The sequence below is a fragment of the Chlamydotis macqueenii genome, chromosome Z (assembly GCF_036417535.1).
Source record: "Chlamydotis macqueenii isolate bChlMac1 chromosome Z, bChlMac1.mat, whole genome shotgun sequence".
Lineage (NCBI taxonomy): Eukaryota > Metazoa > Chordata > Aves > Otidiformes > Otididae > Chlamydotis > Chlamydotis macqueenii.
In genome coordinates this window covers 9,922,092-9,938,760 of record NC_141593.1, presented here as the reverse complement: position 1 = coordinate 9,938,760, position 16,669 = coordinate 9,922,092, and the positions used below count along the sequence as shown (strand labels likewise).

Here is a 16,669-nt window from a genome sequence, read left to right as displayed (position 1 = left end):
CCCGCCCCGCGCCCCCGGGGCACGGCACCCCGCGCGCCGCCGAGCGCGTCCGGAAGCCCAGACCCGCCCCGCTACCGGCGCGACCTGCGATCCCCCGGGGCGCCCAGCCGAGCGCTGCCGAACACATCCCGAGAGTTGCCGAGCGCCGTCCGAGCGCCACCGAGCGCTGCCCGAGAGTTGCCGAGCGCTGCCCGAGAGTTGCCGAGCGCTGCCCGAGAGTTGCCGAGCGCTACCCGAGGGTTGCCGAGCGCCGCCCGAGGGTTGCCGAGCTGTATCCGAGAGCCACCGAGCACTGCCCGAGAGTTGCCGAGCGGTACCAGAGAGTTACCGAGCGCTGCCCGAAAGTTGCCGAGCGCCGCCCGAGCGGTACCCGAGCGTTGCCGAGTAGGCCTCTGGTCCGCCGAGCAGGTCGGGAGAGCGGCCGAGGGGAAACAGGGTCTGGAGTGGAACGGGGCGACCGGCGGGGCCTGTGCGGGGCGGTGAGTGGGGCCGGGGCGGCCTGGGGCAGGGGACGTCCGGCCATGTGTCCCTGGTCCCTCTGGTGGGCGTTTACGTTTGTGTGTTTGCAGTGGAGGCCGCCGGTGGCAGGGCTGTCCCTCACCCCCCGCACTGTGTCCTGACCCCACCGTGGGGCGGGGGGGGGTATGTGTGTGTGTGTCCAGGGCTGTGCGTGTTTCCCCTGCACGCCTCCGTGGGTGTGCGTGCGCAAGGCCAGGGTTGTCCCTGACCCCTGAACGTGTCTGTGTGCTCTCTCTGGCACTGGGGCTCTCCCTGACCCCATCTGCCTGTCCCCAACACCGCTGTTGCCATTCCCCCTCTATCACAGCGCCCAGCCCTTTCTCCATGCCCTCTGTTTTTTGGTTTTTTTTTTCTTTTTTTGGCAGGTGTGCAGCAGGGCTGTCCAAGCCATGATTGAGGTATTGGCCAAGCTGGGCCATGGGCCCGTCTTCCTGGCAGGAGAGGTGCTGGAGTGTGTGATCACTTTCACCAACCCGTTATCGGCCTCGTCTACCTCTGCCAGCAGGTATGGCAGCCTGTGCTGGTGGGCCCTTCTGTGCACGAAGCCTTGAAGTGGCAGAGCTGTCTGAGTCCATCCAGAAGGAACGGCACTCCTTCCCTCTTGAGCAGCCAGATGTAGTCATGGCTGGGTTGTGGAGCAATGATGCCAGCTCAGCCACTGGTGACTTCCCTGCCTGAGTACTCCCTTTAAGTGCTTTGAGCCATTGCTGTTTCAGGGCTGAAACTGAGGTAGTTGTTCTGGTTTTCTGCCTCCAAGGAAGAGGTGAGAAAAAAAGTATGCAGTTAGATGTTCTTAACTGCCCCTCAGGTGAGCCCTCAGCGACAGGGTTACTGTCAGAAAATGAAGCCAAACTGGCTGTCAAAGCAGGATATCTAGTTACACCAGGCTGACAGTCTCAGAGGGCAACATCCAGGCAACGTGGTTATTTCCTGCATTTAAGGAGGGAGCTCTCTGTGTCTGGCAGTGTGCTGACATGTCAGTGTGATCCCTCCCACCAGAGCTGGCAGGCAAAGGGGCAAGCACTGCCTAGAGTGAGAAAGAGGCAGCCTTCTGTGGCAGCATTTTCTGTGGCCCAGCCTTTGAGCTCTGCATCTCCCCTTCTCTTTACTGTGCCTGAAATAGGTGTTGAGGAAGCTTGGGAAGACATGAGCTTCCTATATTGACTCACAGGGCCACAGGCTCACCCAAAGCCTCCACATCCTCTGAGTGCATGGCCTTCTCTGATTCTCCAGGGGGTGGAGAGTGCTTCCTCATCTTGGGCCCTTCCTGGGAAGTGTCTGTTTCCAGCCCTGTCAGGTGCAGCATCTTTTCGTCACCAGTACGCTTTTCACATGTGATTGTTTTGGTGGATCCACTTCCAGTGCTTGCAGTCTCAGCAACAGCAAAGCAGTCTCTTGTATTACCGCTGTAGGGCTTCTTTGTTTATTGCCTTCCTTAACTTTCCATCTTTCCTTCCTGGTTCCTCTTGCCCGCTGAAGTCAGCTTGCAAATTTAGCTGTGGCGTAAGCGTCTAGCTTTCCACAGTTTTGTCTTCAGCGGTGACAGTGTGGTTTTTCCTGGTTCCAAAACATGTGAGACTGCAAAGGTACCAGGTGGAGTAGTTTTGGAGGTTCGCAGCACAGTTATTGGAGCTTCATATGGTCCATAGAAAACTGCCTCTTGGAAAAAGGGAAGTTTTTAAAATGAAAAAGCGCATGACCAAACTGATGAGACCTGGCTAAGTGTCCTCGTTTCGGCTGGGATTGAGCTGATTTTCTTCCCTGCACCAAATGCGTTGGTGGTTTGGAAACTGAAGCTGTTGAGTTGTGTAAAGGCAGAAACCACATCAAAGCACAATCACTGCAACAGGCAGATAGACCTGCTGAGGACTAGAACCTTTCAGGACTAGCAAAAGCTGTGGCACAGGTGGAGGAACTGAGAGGCACGCAGTTCAAGCATAGGCACAGAACTGAAGCACAGTAAGTAAATGGCAGAAAGTGAATTTGATTTTGATGTACGAGACATAGAAGAAACAAAGCTCTTCTGCCCAAAGGCTGCATGGAACATGATCCTTGTGGGTTGCAGGAGTTGTGAGAGAGGTGAGAGAGGAGGAAAGCAACCTCAGCACCAGTGCAGGATCCTTCTGCACCCTGCCAGCTGGACAAGCTAGGTCTGCTGGTAGGAAGGCACATGCAGATTTTCTTTGGGTGTCTGGTGAAAAAAAAGAAAACAATCCAGTGATATATTGTTGGGCAGTATTGAAAGTAAATGACGAAAATAAAAGATTCAAAATACAGCATTTGAAGGTACTCTAATCATGCTACGCTTAGACAAAATTAGTAAACATTGTCTAAACATTTTAAGCAAGAGCATTTCTCTGTTTCCCTATAGCAGATACATTATGACAGCAAACGTTACAGCAGCCCTTATGAAAAAGCCATGCTGGCAGTTTTCAAGATACAGAATTGTAATTGTGGGGTTAGAGGTAACTGGGTAGACTAAACAGCACGTGTTTGGGTGAAGGCAGCTAGCACATACAAAGATTAAATAGCACATTATTAGTCAGCTGAAACGAATGCAGCACTCATTTTTCTCTGGTTCGTCTAGACATTTAACTGCTCTGATATGTCACATCAAGAGATACTCATGTGCCCCAAAAAATCTCTGTGCTGCCTAAAACTCTGGTGTCAGTGCTTACTAATCAGATCATGATGTTAGAAAATACCAGAGGAGCCATACACTGGCTAAATTAACGAGACCTCTATTGAAATGAAAATAGATGAGTGTTCTGGAAACTGAAACGTTAGTAATGCCATGGGAAGTGCCCTCTGAAACAGCTGAGCTTGTAGCAGAGTCCAAAACATAAGACTGTCATGCTGGATGCAACCAGTTCTTGTGGCTATGCAGAAAGAGGTCAATTGACACTGTCGTCTCCTGTATCGCTATCAGTGAATCCTTGGCATCCTGAGGAGAAAATGGGTCCTTATGAAGGACCTGGAAGCATCCTTCTTTGGTCTGACAGAACCAGAAGTTGGTGTTCTTGAGGGGGACAGTGCTGTGGGGAGGGAGCACATCTGTGCCCTGCCTGCCCTGAGGAGTATCAAGCTTGAGGCAGCTGGGTGCTGTGGGCAGGGGCAGCTGGACCCAGGCTGCAGATATTTGTTGCTTTTGAATTTGCCCACTTCCCTGATGGTCGCATTGTTAATGGGGGTGCCTCAAAGTGCTGCTCTGCATGTCACTTCTGGCTTGGGATTTAGCTCTTTGTGGCTAAAAGTGCTCTGCCAGACCTGGCCCACGCACAACACCTAGAGCTGTCCTCTCAACAGAGCAGCCTGTGGCCAGTCCCAAGCTAGGCGTGATGATAAAGGTGAGCAGGTGAGTGGGACTTTGAACCGGATCTTGGGATGCTTGAGCTCAACGTGTTTGCTGGAAGATCCCTGTGAGGTTCTGCACAGGCCACCTCGTCTCTGTCCCTGTGGAAGGGGTGGCTGCTGACCTGTGCTGTTTGCTGTCTTCTGCCACCTGTACAGCAGGGCTTCTCGGGCCAGGGATATTTCCTTGCTCTGTGTCTCTGCTGTGCCCAAGGTGTTGTGGCTCAGACTGCAAATGTTGTTGCTAAACAACCTTGGGCCACAGAGCTGGGCCTTGGGTGAAACTGCTGTCAGCAGCTGGGGTGGAAGTGGCTTTGAATCAGCACTCCAGCTCAAGCTTGCTGCACAGGCTTTTTTGGAGGGGGACTTTTGAGAGTGGCTTCAGTAACAGTGAAGCAAGGCCTTCTTCCTTCTAGGGGAAGCAGTCCCACATGGAGCTGAGCAGCCAGAGCTGCTCTTCTCCCAATTCATGCTTGCTGTAATCCAGATATAAAGCATAGACACGAGTGTTTCTCTTCTTTGCTCTCAGTGAGATGTTGGCGTGGGCCAGCGCCCAGATCCACTGCCAGTTTCATGCCAGCGAGAACCGAGTAGCTCTCCCTCCTTCTGATGGCAGCAAGCACGACGTGCAGGCAGAGAACGAGACAGTCTTCGTCCCCAACAGAGGTGAGTGCTACTTCTGTTACGCCGGGCAGGAACGGTGAGAGCACAGCGAGCAGGAATCAAACAGACTCTTGAGGCCAGCATGCGTAGAAGCGAGCGGGAAGTCCGTGTTGCTTTCGTTGTATGATTCCCTGGTGATGGCTGCTGCAGCACCTTGTTAATTCTGAGATTAAAGTGTCGCTAGCTTGGAGTGCAACGTGAGAATCCACTGTCCAACTGTTCTGGGAATATCTCATGATCTGACAGGGACATGAGATGTTTCCTCCTTGGCCCCTTCTCCTCCCCATGCCACACCCATCAGGATAAAGCCTGGCCTGGACCTTGAGGCTGGGCAGCATTCACATGGTGGTTCTTCTCTTCCAGGAGAGCGGGGTCAGTGTATCCTGTCCACCCCACCCAAGATTCTCTTCTGCGACTTGCGACTGGATCCTGGGGAGTCAAAGTCCTGTGAGTCCTATCTTCTCATCCCCTGCTCAGAGAGCTCTCGCTGGGGAGCCCTCCTCTTGAAACTGGCTTTGCAGACGTGAGGGCTGCAAGCGGGAAACCCTGGTGCTCATGGAAGGTGAGGTGCTTTGTTGGAAGTGTGAATGCTAAGGAACAGCTGCATCGTGCAGAGTCTGTGCTGCACTATATGAGGGCTGTGTACTGCAATGTGTCCCTCAGTCCTGCCGCTGGCCTGCGTCCTTTGCCACAGGTCCATTTTGTAGCTGCAAGGCATAAAACGTTTTGAAATACCTGATTGCAACTGAAGGAACAGTTATATACACCTGTGTTTCCCTGCCTTTATTTCTTTGGCCACACTGGAATATTCTTGGGATTTAGGCTGGCGTCCTCTGAAGGTCCATGCTTCCTCTTCAGCTTGTAGCTGTCCTGGAGATCACAGAGGCTTCTGCTTGTCCTAGTTTTCCTGCTGTAAAAGAGAGCACTCCTCATCTTGTCTGCTCAGAACTCTCCAGGTCTCCAGAGCCCTCAAACGGTGCCCTTCCAGTGGATCCCCTTTAAGCTCTCCTTCATCACCACTTTCCCTTTTGCTGTTCAGAGAAATCTTTATCCTTTTCACGAGGTATTTGCAGCAACTCTTTTTCGTTGTTCCAGGCAGCCTCTTCTACCTGAACAGACAGCTATGAAAATACAAGGATGTGCTTCTCTCTCTTGGTCAGTGGCTGCATGACCCAGCCTGTCACTTTGTGTCAGATGTCCTGTGTGGTCCAGTGGCCCGTGGTCCAGCAGCAGCGTAATGTTAGACATTGCAAACTGTGCATGAACAGCTTCCTTGAGTTGTCCTATGGATCTGCCGGGAACAATTGATGGACCTCTCTTAAGTCACAGAGCAAAGGGAGTGGAGAGGCAGTGCCTGTGGTGGTGGGGGCTCCACTGGAGCATTGAGCTCTGGGGAGGTGAGAGCAGAGCTGCGAATGAGACTGAGGAACCACAGGCTGTGACATGATGGTTTTGAAGCTGGGATCTCCTGCCTTTCTGGGCTTGGAGTGGCCTGACTGGAGGGAAAGGCGGACAGGGTGAAACCAACCTGGCTTGGCTGGGTGGTTGGCGGCGTGGGGCAGTGCTGTCCAGGGCTCTGTCTCCTAAACTGCAAAGCCTATTGCTGACCATGTTGAGTTATTTACTTACTATTCTACAGCAGCATGCGGTGGGCAAAGGAGCTTGCCCTGCCACATCAGAAAGTGATCTGAAAGTGGCGTTGCCAGGGAGGAGGAGGAGGAGGAGGCAGAAATCTGAGCTGGCCTGAGGCTCACCTGGATTCGCCTGTGCTCCTCACTACTGGCAGTGTGTGGGGCTGGAGCATCCGTTTCCCAAGGGGGAAGCCCCTTTTCCTGGAGCATCTCAGGTGGGCTCAGTAGCCTCTGGGAGAGCAGACTGGTGACTACAGTCCAACCTCCAGTCTGGGATGGATTGGGAGAATTTCCGTGTGCGCTGGCTTTGCAGGCAGAAGTTGTTCAACCCCAAGCTTAAGCTTGTGATAGTCTGTCGTTCCCAGTGATGTTGTGTTGTGTGTATGTGTGTCCGCTCTGCCAGTGGGTGACACTGGCACAAGTAACCTGCATCTACCTTGTGCTTGGATGCAACTCTGCAGGAAGGACACAAACTCTTCTACACTTTGAGGTTCCTTGGCCGTATGTTACAGCCTTTCCGCTTGGTTGTGTAATGCCCGTGTCCATTGCATATGTCATGTAAGGTGCTGCTGTGTGTGGCGCTGCGTTTTTCAGCACTGGAGCTCCTGTATCACAGCCCCATCTCTGCCAGGCTGCTCACACTGATCCCATCAGCCTGTGGTGCTGCTCCTCTCACTCGAGACTGCAGCTGGCATGCTTGCAGATCATTCCTGGGGGCTCCTGCCAGGTCCATGGAGACAAAGCTAAGGCTGTGTGGGTGTGTATCTTAATTCTTAATTTCCTGTTTTTCAGAAGTTTTGAGTTTTGCTGCACAGTTTCAAAAGGCAAAAAAAAAACCCCCTAAGAAATCTTAATTCTGCTTCAGCAAAGTACTATGTTATTAAACTGTAGCCAGAGCTGGCACATATAGCTGAGGTTGTGTCAGGATGTCTCTTGATAAAAGGCCTTGTTTTCAGTTGCCAACCAGCTTATTCCCCAATATCTTCCCCCTATTGTGGAGCCTATATGTTGAAGTTGACTCACCTCCCATCCATTTGACACAATGCCCAGACAGAGCTCTTTAGATTTGTCACCATAAAACATTTTTTCGAGCCCTCAAGTCATATCTGTGGCTGTTTTTGCCTCCTCTCCGGTTTTGTAGTACCTTTAAATATTTAGTAGATCACAGAGAGGGGAGGAAATGGAAGCAGCCTGGACATGGGCTGAGAGCCCAGCCAGAGGGTACAGCGAGTGGGTAAGGAAGGCATCTGTAGCACCAGGAATGTGCTTCCTTCTGGGATATGAACGGAAGCGGTGACTTCTTGAGTCTCAGCATTCCTGTGCCAGGTAGCAAACCGCCCATCCTCCTCAGATGGTGGTGGTCTCTGCTGAGATTACCCTCACTGGGCGTGAAGGTCCTTGTGAGCCCTCTTGTTAAGCCTGGTACAGGGTGTTAACAGCAGTCTTCTGCCTTCCTTAGAGACATCTGATTTTCCTGCCTGTTAAGACAGTTCTCAGCTTTATCTGCACCCCAGTCCAACAGGACAGCCTTGTGTTTTAAGGTGTGACAGCCTGTCGGTGCTACGCACTAGTATGGGCTTTTTTCTTCCTTCCAGTTCTGTTATTTTAAATCTAGAAGTTATATTTAAAATGTAACCCTAGCTTTTATTCTAGGCCTCAGTGTTTAGGATGTGCCAGACATGGGGAAGGATCTGTGGTTTCACAGCAGGATGCTGCCCTTCCTCTGGCAGGGTGTATCTGCGTCACGGTGGGCAAGCCAGAGAGGTGGAGACTTTCCACATTTCACTGTTTGCGCCTTTCTTATTATACAGCGTGCGGTTTGGGAAAGCTGCAGGAGTGTTCACACTGCGCTGGGAAGCATTGGGGTTTGTGTGGTGGCCAGGGGGCTTCGAGAGGGCTGAATGTGGTGCCAGGCCCTGGCATCTCAGAGATCTCAGTCAGAGGCTTTGTGGTCTAAGTCATCAGTCTGTCAAGGGAGATACACCACAGATTGTTGTGAAGGTCTCTTGATTGTTTCTTGGCCATTCAGACCCAGTACTTCAGAGAAAAAAAAAAACAGGAAGAAACTAATTTTTGTTGCTGACTTCAGGGTTTGTGTAAAGTGAATATCAAAAGAGGCATGAGGTATTGATCGACACCTCTCCACCACATCAGGCAGAGCCCTGACGAAACCTCAGTGTGTGACTGTGTCGTGAAAGCGATGTGCAAAGGAAGTGCGCAGAGGCAAATTTAGGTTGAACTCGTGATGAGTAAGTTTAGCTCTCATGTGTTTGTGTTCCTGGATTTTACATCTTTCACATTCTTTTGAGGCAGAGTTTGTGTGTGTGGTTGTATATGCTGGAAGCAGTGCCTGGATAGCGGTGCGTGTGATGTGAGGAGCAGTACGCTGCTGCGGGGAGGCCGGGGGTGTGCTTGGCCTGCTGTGGGAAAGACGAGACAAGCAGAAAGCACCAGGCACTGTCCCTGGCTCAACCCCACTACTGTTCCTAACCCTCAGTGCAGGGAGCCTGTGACAGCTCCGGGAGCTTCCTTTTGGCCTTGGAGAGCAATCTTTTCTTTCTCCTTGCAGATTCATACTGTGAGACGCTGCCCATAGATGGCCCTCCCTCTTTCCGGGGGCAGTCGGTGAAGTACGTGTACAAGCTGACCATCGGCTGCCAGCGTGTCAACTCCCCCATCAAGCTCCTGCGTGTTCCCTTCCGTGTCCTCGTGCTCCACGGTAAGGCCACACACTGCCCTCTCTGCAGACACTGGCCTGGCTGCCCCCTGTCCCACTGACACTCTCGCCTTCTCCCCAGGGCTCAAGGATTACCAGTTCCCACAGGATGAGGCTGTTGCACCCTCAAACCCCTTCCTGGAGGAGGAGGAGGGCTTGAAGAAAGACTCTCGCCTAGCAGACCTGGCAACAGAACTGCTCATGGTGGCCACCTCCCGACGCAGCCTGCGTAGGTCATATCCCCTGCTTGAACCTGCTGTCCTTACCCGGGTGTGAAGCACGGCTCAGGGATTGCTGCAAATACCTCTCGCTGGCAAAGCGAAGCTCTGACTGAGGCTGTAGAGCAGCTCCATCAGGACCTGCTTCAGTCAGAGTTTCCCCTGGGCTCCTCCCTGCCAGTCTCAGGCTCTTCGTAATTCAGCCATAGAGACCCTCTCCCCTGTGTATCGCAGCCAGCACGTGCTTTGCTCTTGATTACTGCAGGCATTTCCCAAAGAATGCTGCCTCCAGGGCCTGTTCTTCATGCACACAGCAAGTGTGGGGCCATTGCTGGGCTCTGTGGTTAACCCGGAGTGCTGTGTGGAGCAGAGCCTTATCCTGTTGCAACCCTTTCCCCCTCTCTTCTTGTTCCATAGACCTCTATAACATCAGCAACACTCGTGGGAAGGTGGGGACGTTCTGCATCTTTAAGACTGTGTACAAGATCGGAGAGGATGTCATTGGGACTTTTAACTTCTCTGAAGGAGACATCCCATGTCTACAGGTCAGTGCTGGCTTCAAGGTCACTGTGAGGAGTGATAGGGGTTTTGGGTCTGCGAGAGGGAGAAGGGATAGGGGTGACTCTGGGCTGTTGAGGGTTTCTGGTGTGACCCAGCTGAGGTCCCCTTGGGGTGAGGTGGGGAAGGGCTCCTGATCTGAGCTCATTTGGGAAACAGAGTACCCGGGGCTTTGCGCCAGGGCTGTGTGAGGTTGTGAGACTGAGCACCTTGCTGGTTATCCTGCAGTTCTCAGTGAGCCTGCAGACAGAAGAGAGCATCCAGGAGGAGTTCCAGCGCCGGCGGGGTCAGCCGGTCTCCTTCAGCACGCATGCCCGCCATCAGGAAGCCTGCCTGCACACGGCCCAGAGCAGCTTCAGCCTGCCCATCCCACTCAGCTCAACCCCAGGATTCACCACCAACATCGGTTAGTGGCCACCAGGGAAGGGACCCTTCCCTGCTTGTCTCTGCAGGAGGACTTCAATGTCCCCAGCCCTGCCCTTGCTGAGCAGGGCTGTGTCCTGTGGCAGGGAGCTGGCCTGTGGGAGGGAGCTGGCCTGCATGAGTGGGCTTATTTGCATGTCCCCTTGCCAGGACAGCCAGCACTGAGGCAGCTGCTGTCCTCATCCCTTGTGGTGTTGACTACTGATCCCCCTCTTGTCCACAGTGTCCTTGAAGTGGAGGCTGCACTTTGAGTTTGTGACCTCCGGGGAGTCAGCGGGGACTTGCTTGGTTCGTGGGAGCCAGTCAGAGGCCGTCACCTGGACTGGGGTGGAGCAGATGGAAGTGGACACTTTCAGCTGGGATTTGCCCATCAAAGTCCTTCCCACCAACCCCATCCTGGCTTCCTACGTATCTCAGTTCTCCAGCACTAACTCCATCACCATCTGAAGCAGGGAGAGCTGGTAGAGGCCTGCAGTGCTGCAAGTGTGTGCCACCGATGGGAAAGGCACATCCCAATGTCCCCTTGGATTCATCTGCGACACCCGGGTGGGCACCGGGCAAATCTGTCCCTCCTGCAGATGGAGGAGCACTGTGCTTGCTGCAGTGTCTTGTGCTGCGGCCCTGGGCTGGGAGCTGGACCCTTCCTGCCTGGGTGAAGGTGCAAGTCCCAGCACTCACCAAAAAGAAATCTGTCTCGCAGGGAACGGCCTGATATGCCTTTACTCAATGAGTGACTTCTGAGTGGGAAACAGGGAAAGGAAAGCTCTTGCAGTGAAGCCGCATACCAGCCTTGGGTGAAGGTCACCCTACCTAGAGAGAGACCCCACAAGCAGAGGTCTGGCGTCCAGGTGAGGCACGCTGCCCACCTGGGCTGGGTGCGAGCCTGCTCTCCTGCCCTGGCACGCATTCTGCCTCTCGTGAGGGGTGCACACAGCCTGGTACCCCCATTACCCTCATCCGGAGGAGACGGGTCCTGGCAGGCCAGCATCGCGCTGCAGGCACGTGCTGGTGCCCCGGATGCGGCTGCCTGGTATCGGTGCCACGTGCTGCGGCAGCATGATAGCCATGATCCAAAACTGAGAAGCACCCAGTGCCTGGGCTGTTCTCTACCTGCGCTCCTGGGCCTGAAGGCATCCCGCTGGTCTCAGGATCCTTGGGGAGCTGGACTGGATGCGTGCTGCATATTCAGGAGCTGGGATGGATGTCTCCCTGCTCAATAGCCAGCTCCCCATTTCTACTAAACCTTTGAAAGAGTTTTCTTTGCATGGAAATCTAATAAACATCTGAATGTACTAAACTCAGCCTTCCCAAGAGCTTTATTCCTACACCGTTCCCGGTGCTGAACACAGCCCACCTCCCACCACAGTCACAGGCTGGAGCCCTCCTCTTTGTTTAATATCTTTATTGCAAGAACAGAAACATCAGCACAAGGCTCTGCACGACACAGGCATGGCACCAGCTGGGGCAGGCTGCCAGGGTGGCCAGCTCCACCCTGGCAGATGCAGATTGCTTCAGCTCCCTGAACCTTAGCAGGTCACCCAGCTCACCTCCGCGCTCCCCTGCAGCTGGGATGGGGACTTTCGCTGGGGACATCTTCTAGTGGTTCACCCTGCTCTGCCACCTGCCCCAGGCTGGCTCCGTTGCAGTGCTGCCCAGGGCTGGCCTGCAGTGCTGGGAAATCCCCTCCAGCCCCAGGAGCTGCAGGAGTTGGGTCGTTAGTGGTTCTAGAGGTGGGTTGTGCCCCTTGCGCGCCGTGGCAGAGAAGGGGCTGGCTGGGTGATGTGGGTCCTGTGGGAAGGGTCATGATGCTCCCCAGCAAGCTCCCAGCTGCTGCTGTGCAGGGGGATGGGGGTCTCAGAGGGCAGAGGGAGCTGCTTAGCTCGAGGCTGGATGCGGGAGTACAAGAGTGCCAAGATGCAGGCTAATTTGGTCCCGTACCCCTTTCTTTAGTAGCCGGAGGTTTCCTGCCCACCTGGGAAGAGATTCTGTAGGGTCTGCCTTCCCATGGTATGCAGGGCGTCTCACAGGGAGGGGGCCCTGGCTCGGTTCAGGATGCTGAAGCTGGAAGCAAAGCCGTACCGTGGCAGCACTAGGGTGTAAATGTTAACTCGGAACCGTAGTGCGTGGGTAGTGGTTTCCCTCAAAGGTGGCGGCAGTGACGTCTCTACTGGATGGGGCAGGTCTGGAGCATGCGGGATGTGTGCTCTGGAGGGGGGAGGATGATGTCGGGGGGGCGCAGGGTGCTGCTGAGCCTTCATCTGCTCAGCCCCGTGCCCAGCACCTTATTGCTCAGCGGCTCGGGGGTGCTGGCTGAGCCCCACTCGTGCTCCAGGCTCTTCACGCAGGGCAGGCTGGGGTTGGCCTTCTGCACCACCGAGATCTGGCAGGTCTGCGAGTCGTAGTGGGCCTCGCACCAGTCGGGGAAGTCGATGGGGTGTTGGGTGCTGTGGGAGAGGGCACGGTCCTGTCAGCTCCTCCCAGTCTGTGCCAGGGGGCTGCTGGCAGAGCCAGGTGGCTTCCTTCGCTGTCGGCCCCCCTGTAGCCAAGGTGTCTTGCAGGCCGGCTTGGCCAGGCTGGGCCAATGCCGCTGACACTCCTGGCCTCTGCTTTTGTCTTCCCAACCTGTCCCACCACCCTCGGCACCCTGGTGGGCTCCTGCCCACCTCTGCCTTTGTGCCCCAGGACCTGGCAACTCGCAGCCCCCTCCCAAGGCTCTGACCTTTGCTCTGCTGCATTTGCAGCCACCGGACCCACACAACCTCCTCCCCGCTGCGGGCGCAGAGGTGACCTGGCAGGGGTCAGCATCACCAGCAGTAGCCCACCCCCCCAGCACCCCTCAACCCCTCACTCACGTCTCGCAGCAGCCCACACCAATGGGGTGCAGGCAGGTGCAGAGCAGGCAGTTGGTGCTCAGCCACGATTCTCCGAGGGAGAACTGCTTCCCCTCGTACTCGCAGGGAGCTGCAAAGGAAACGGTGGCGATGAGCACACATGGGCCTGTGCCAAAGTGTGTGGGACCCTCCTTGGCACCCCTCTGCCCTGAAAGAGGGGATGAGGGGACATCACCATGAACTCCCACCCGCCCCATGGTACAAAAGGTATTTGGTGGCCTCCCTGCCACCCTGCAGGTCTGGGATGTGCAGGTGTCTGCCAAGGATGATGCTCCCATCCATCCTTTCCTGGCCATGCCCCGTGGATCTCCCCACTGGCCTGGGGGACAAGCAGCTCTTACTTCCCTGGAGAGGGCATATGCAGTGCCCCCTGGGGTTTGAGCATCTCTGCAGCCCTGGAAGGAGGCAGCAGAGGAAAGATGGGCAGCCTTCCTCCCTTTGATGCTAGTCCTGCACACTTGGCCCCAGCCGGGCTCCTGCCAGGAGCTCTTCGTGGCCCAGCGAGCTTTTTCTCAGCCAGGGCCCTGGGGAGCTGTTCTGTGGTTTATAAACTGCTCCTTCCACTCATCACTGGCCCATGATCACACTCGTGAGCTCGGTGCAGTCCCTTCCACGCTTCGCAGGCGTGCAGGGCAGAGCCCCGCCGCCCCGCGGAGAGCTGAGGCCTCCTCACTGACATCTTCCCGGCTCATCTCCCCACTTACCTTTAGCCTGGAAGTAGCACTTGGCCTGGGAGCCTGGCAGCTGGAGGAGGAGGGAGAGCAGCAGGCAAAGCCTGCCCCAAGCACACCCCATCTTCTGCGCTCGCATGGCCATTGAGCTGGGCTTCTTCACCGAGGTTGCCTTGCTTCTTTATTGCCTTTGCTCCTTTCCCTTTTCTCTCTCTCTCTCTCTCTCTCTCTCTCTGCCTTTTTAATGCTCTTCCCCCGATCCCAACAAGAGATATTTATAAAGTTCAGCTTTACGACCCTGGCCACCAGCTGTGCCCCACTGGAAAAGTTGTAAAACTCATTTCCTGATTTGAAAGGCATAAAAACAAGAGGTAGGATCAAGATTTTTAACAAGCTGTGAAAAGCTGATTCATGCCCTCCAGAAATGTCTCCAGTTGGAAGACCCTGTGGGTGCAAGGCTCTGCAGCGAGGGGAGATCCAAGGGACCCCAGTGGGGTTGCCCTCGGCAAAGCAGTGAGGACGCAAGCAGCAAGCGTGGGAGCCTTTGGCCCTTGACCAGAAGAGCTCCAGGCTCCCCTCTAGTCACGCTGAGCCATCTCTGATCCTTTACAGCGGCCAACATTTTGGGATCATCCCATCTCTCAGGGATCAGACTAGCACAGGCGTCCTGTTAACAACCAGGATGGGATGCAGTGGCACCATCCTCAGCGGGGATGGTGATGCTCGCACCTTGCTACCAGGTACCACAACGTGGCAGCTTCACCCCAGCCTTGTGGTCATGCAAGGGCTGAGGGTGACAGCGTGTTTTTTTGGCCAAGAGCAGGCAGTATGGTGACTGCCACTGGTGCAGAGCAGGTGAGAAAGGCTCTGCGTGAGCACTCATCTGAGCAGTGCCCATGAAAGCGGGGCTATGCCTGTGTACGCGCAGCACCAGCGAGATGGCAGTGCTGAGCAGCCCCTTTCAGAGGCTGGACACCGGCCCCAGCAGAAACAGGGAACAGGAGGGATGAAGTCAGGAGGTGAAGGTGCATTTAGGCGTAGCAATTGACCTGAGAGGGAAATGAGGGGCTTGGCTGTAAGCAAGAAGCTGTGGGAAGATGCCTCACCACCCTGAGATGTGCCTGTGGTCTGCATGGACCCTTACCCAGAGGGGCTGCCTCTGGACTGAAGTGGTAAAGCTGTTATCAGCAGGCAAAGCAAGAGGGTGGTCAGAGCCCTGGGAGCCACACAGCCCCCAAGAGACACAAGCTCTTGAATTGCCAAAAGAAATTCACAGCCCTCTTCAGAGGCACTGCCGGCAGCAGGAAACAGAGCTCCCAGGATGGTCCCGCCAGCAGCTCGGCCAGCGCGGGGCTGCGCCGGCAGCAAGGCGGTGGCAGTAGCGGTAGCATACATGGGTCATCTGCCTCTGCGTTAATCTCCCTACTTTCTGAGAGTTTGGGATAGGTTTACACTCTGACGCGTGAGGCTTAATATCCCTTCCAGAATTTGTGTTGGCATCCTCTATTATAGCTGGATATTTTTGTTATCCCCATAAATGCCCAATCCCTTCTTGAATCTCACTAAATTTTGGCCTGAGCATTTTCCTGTGGCAGCCTAATTAAGCATGGAGTGAAAAAAAAAAAAAAAAAAAAGAAGCTTCCTTTTATCCGCTTTGGATTCGCCACCTTTGTATTTGAAGGCATAGTCCCTTCGCACTGCTGCTCCGGGCCCCCTCGCCGTCCCGTTGCATCCCCATCCTGCTTCTCATGCTCTCACCTCGGAGGGATCAGCCCCAGCTTTGCATCCCCTCTCCCTCTCAGAGAGTCACACCGGCACCCTTGCAGTGCCCTGGATGATGCTGTGCCCCTCTGGGTTGGGTGGCCGGGTGGCAGCAAGCATGGGATCAGTGGGAAAAGCTGATAACAAATCGGAGAAGCTTGGGGCACCCATGAGTAACCTGCAAACCACAGGGCCATGAGCCGGGATGGTGAAGTGTGTCAGTGGCAAACTAAATTCACCCCTTGGTGCAGAGGTGTTACTGTATAAGGAGGATAAAAGCATTTCTTGTCAGAGCAGTAAATGAATATTCCCATTGTGTGTTTGGAAAAAGAAGTCTGGCACGCTAGCAACTGCAGTGAAATAATCCATCATCGTTTCACCACCGCGTACAGCAAATGTTAAACAAAAGCGGTGGGTTTCATTTGGAGGCCCCCGTGGATTTGGCCAGGCTTCCAGAGCCGTACCAAAAGTCTGGAGCGAGAGCATCTTTCTGCCGCACAGAGGGGCACTGCCCTGGCTCTGGCAGGGACACGAGGAAGCGTTCCTGGGATTTCTGCAGCTTGGCCAGCTGGGTTTTCCAAATAAAGGGTTAAGATGACCAGTCCACTCATGGCCTTTGGGTGGTTCAGTTGGTAAATGCAGGGGAAGAGGAAAGGGGGTCAGGACACCCCTTGGCATCTTGCAAAGGGACTGAGGTGGCAAAGCACCATGCTCCATGCCATGGCTGTGCATCAGGGGATGGGGGATGGTGGTCCCCCACCACCTGTCAGTCCTGCTCTTCCCCCTCCTGGCTGCTCTCCTTCTTCTCCTTCTGCATCTCCAGGTACCCACCTGGCCCTGCCCCACACCCCCATTGAGGGACTGGAGCATTTTGGTCTGGCTTTTACAGGAGGGGGCTTGTAGCTTGGAAAGCAGCAGCTGGAGATGACCTTGATGCTGGAGAGCTTCATCTTGGGTACTCAAGGGATGCTGTGGCTGGAGGGGCTGCACCCTCTCCGGCTACACTAGCCAGTGCATCCCAGAGGAGGTCTTGCCCTGGGAGGTGAAAAAGGGCAGCCAGTTTTAGTGCTCACATCTTAGGGGGACAACTGAGACCATGGCTGACCTATTCAGCCATGGAAGGGATGCAGGGGCTGGAAGAAGCACCTCGCTGTAAGTTCAGTCTCTAATTGATCAGGCAGAGGCCAACAGCAGAGGTTGACCTCATGTCCAGGCACGGTGGTGAGGAACAGTCCCCAGCCTTGAGCTTCCCAGGACCCTGCAGGAG

At 54.9% G+C, this 16,669-nt stretch overlaps 2 protein-coding genes across 3 annotated transcripts; one reads left to right on the top strand and one right to left on the bottom strand.

Moving 5' to 3' along the window:
- Nucleotides 1-74: 74 nt before the first annotated feature.
- Nucleotides 75-11,380, top strand: RGP1 (RGP1 partner of RAB6A GEF complex). 2 transcript variants are annotated; one of them, XM_086771184.1, is made up of 9 exons: nucleotides 75-408; nucleotides 885-1,024; nucleotides 4,400-4,536; nucleotides 4,897-4,980; nucleotides 8,734-8,883; nucleotides 8,963-9,109; nucleotides 9,516-9,643; nucleotides 9,885-10,062; nucleotides 10,303-11,380. In XM_086771184.1, the coding sequence occupies exons 2-9, from the start codon at nucleotides 909-911 to the stop codon at nucleotides 10,524-10,526; spliced, it is 1,164 nt and encodes a 387-aa protein (XP_086627310.1). In that variant the 5' UTR covers nucleotides 75-408; nucleotides 885-908; the 3' UTR covers nucleotides 10,527-11,380. The 2 variants fall into 2 exon arrangements, with proteins under 2 accessions (XP_086627310.1, XP_086627309.1); XM_086771183.1 differs by having other exon boundaries at nucleotides 75-479.
- Nucleotides 11,381-12,333: 953 nt separating this feature from the next.
- MSMP (microseminoprotein, prostate associated) lies at nucleotides 12,334-13,786 on the bottom strand. Its single transcript, XM_010125350.2, has 3 exons — nucleotides 13,675-13,786; nucleotides 12,932-13,040; nucleotides 12,334-12,523 (listed from the first exon to the last, which is right to left on the bottom strand). The coding sequence occupies exons 1-3, from the start codon at nucleotides 13,784-13,786 to the stop codon at nucleotides 12,334-12,336; spliced, it is 411 nt and encodes a 136-aa protein (XP_010123652.2).
- Nucleotides 13,787-16,669: the final 2,883 nt, after the last annotated feature.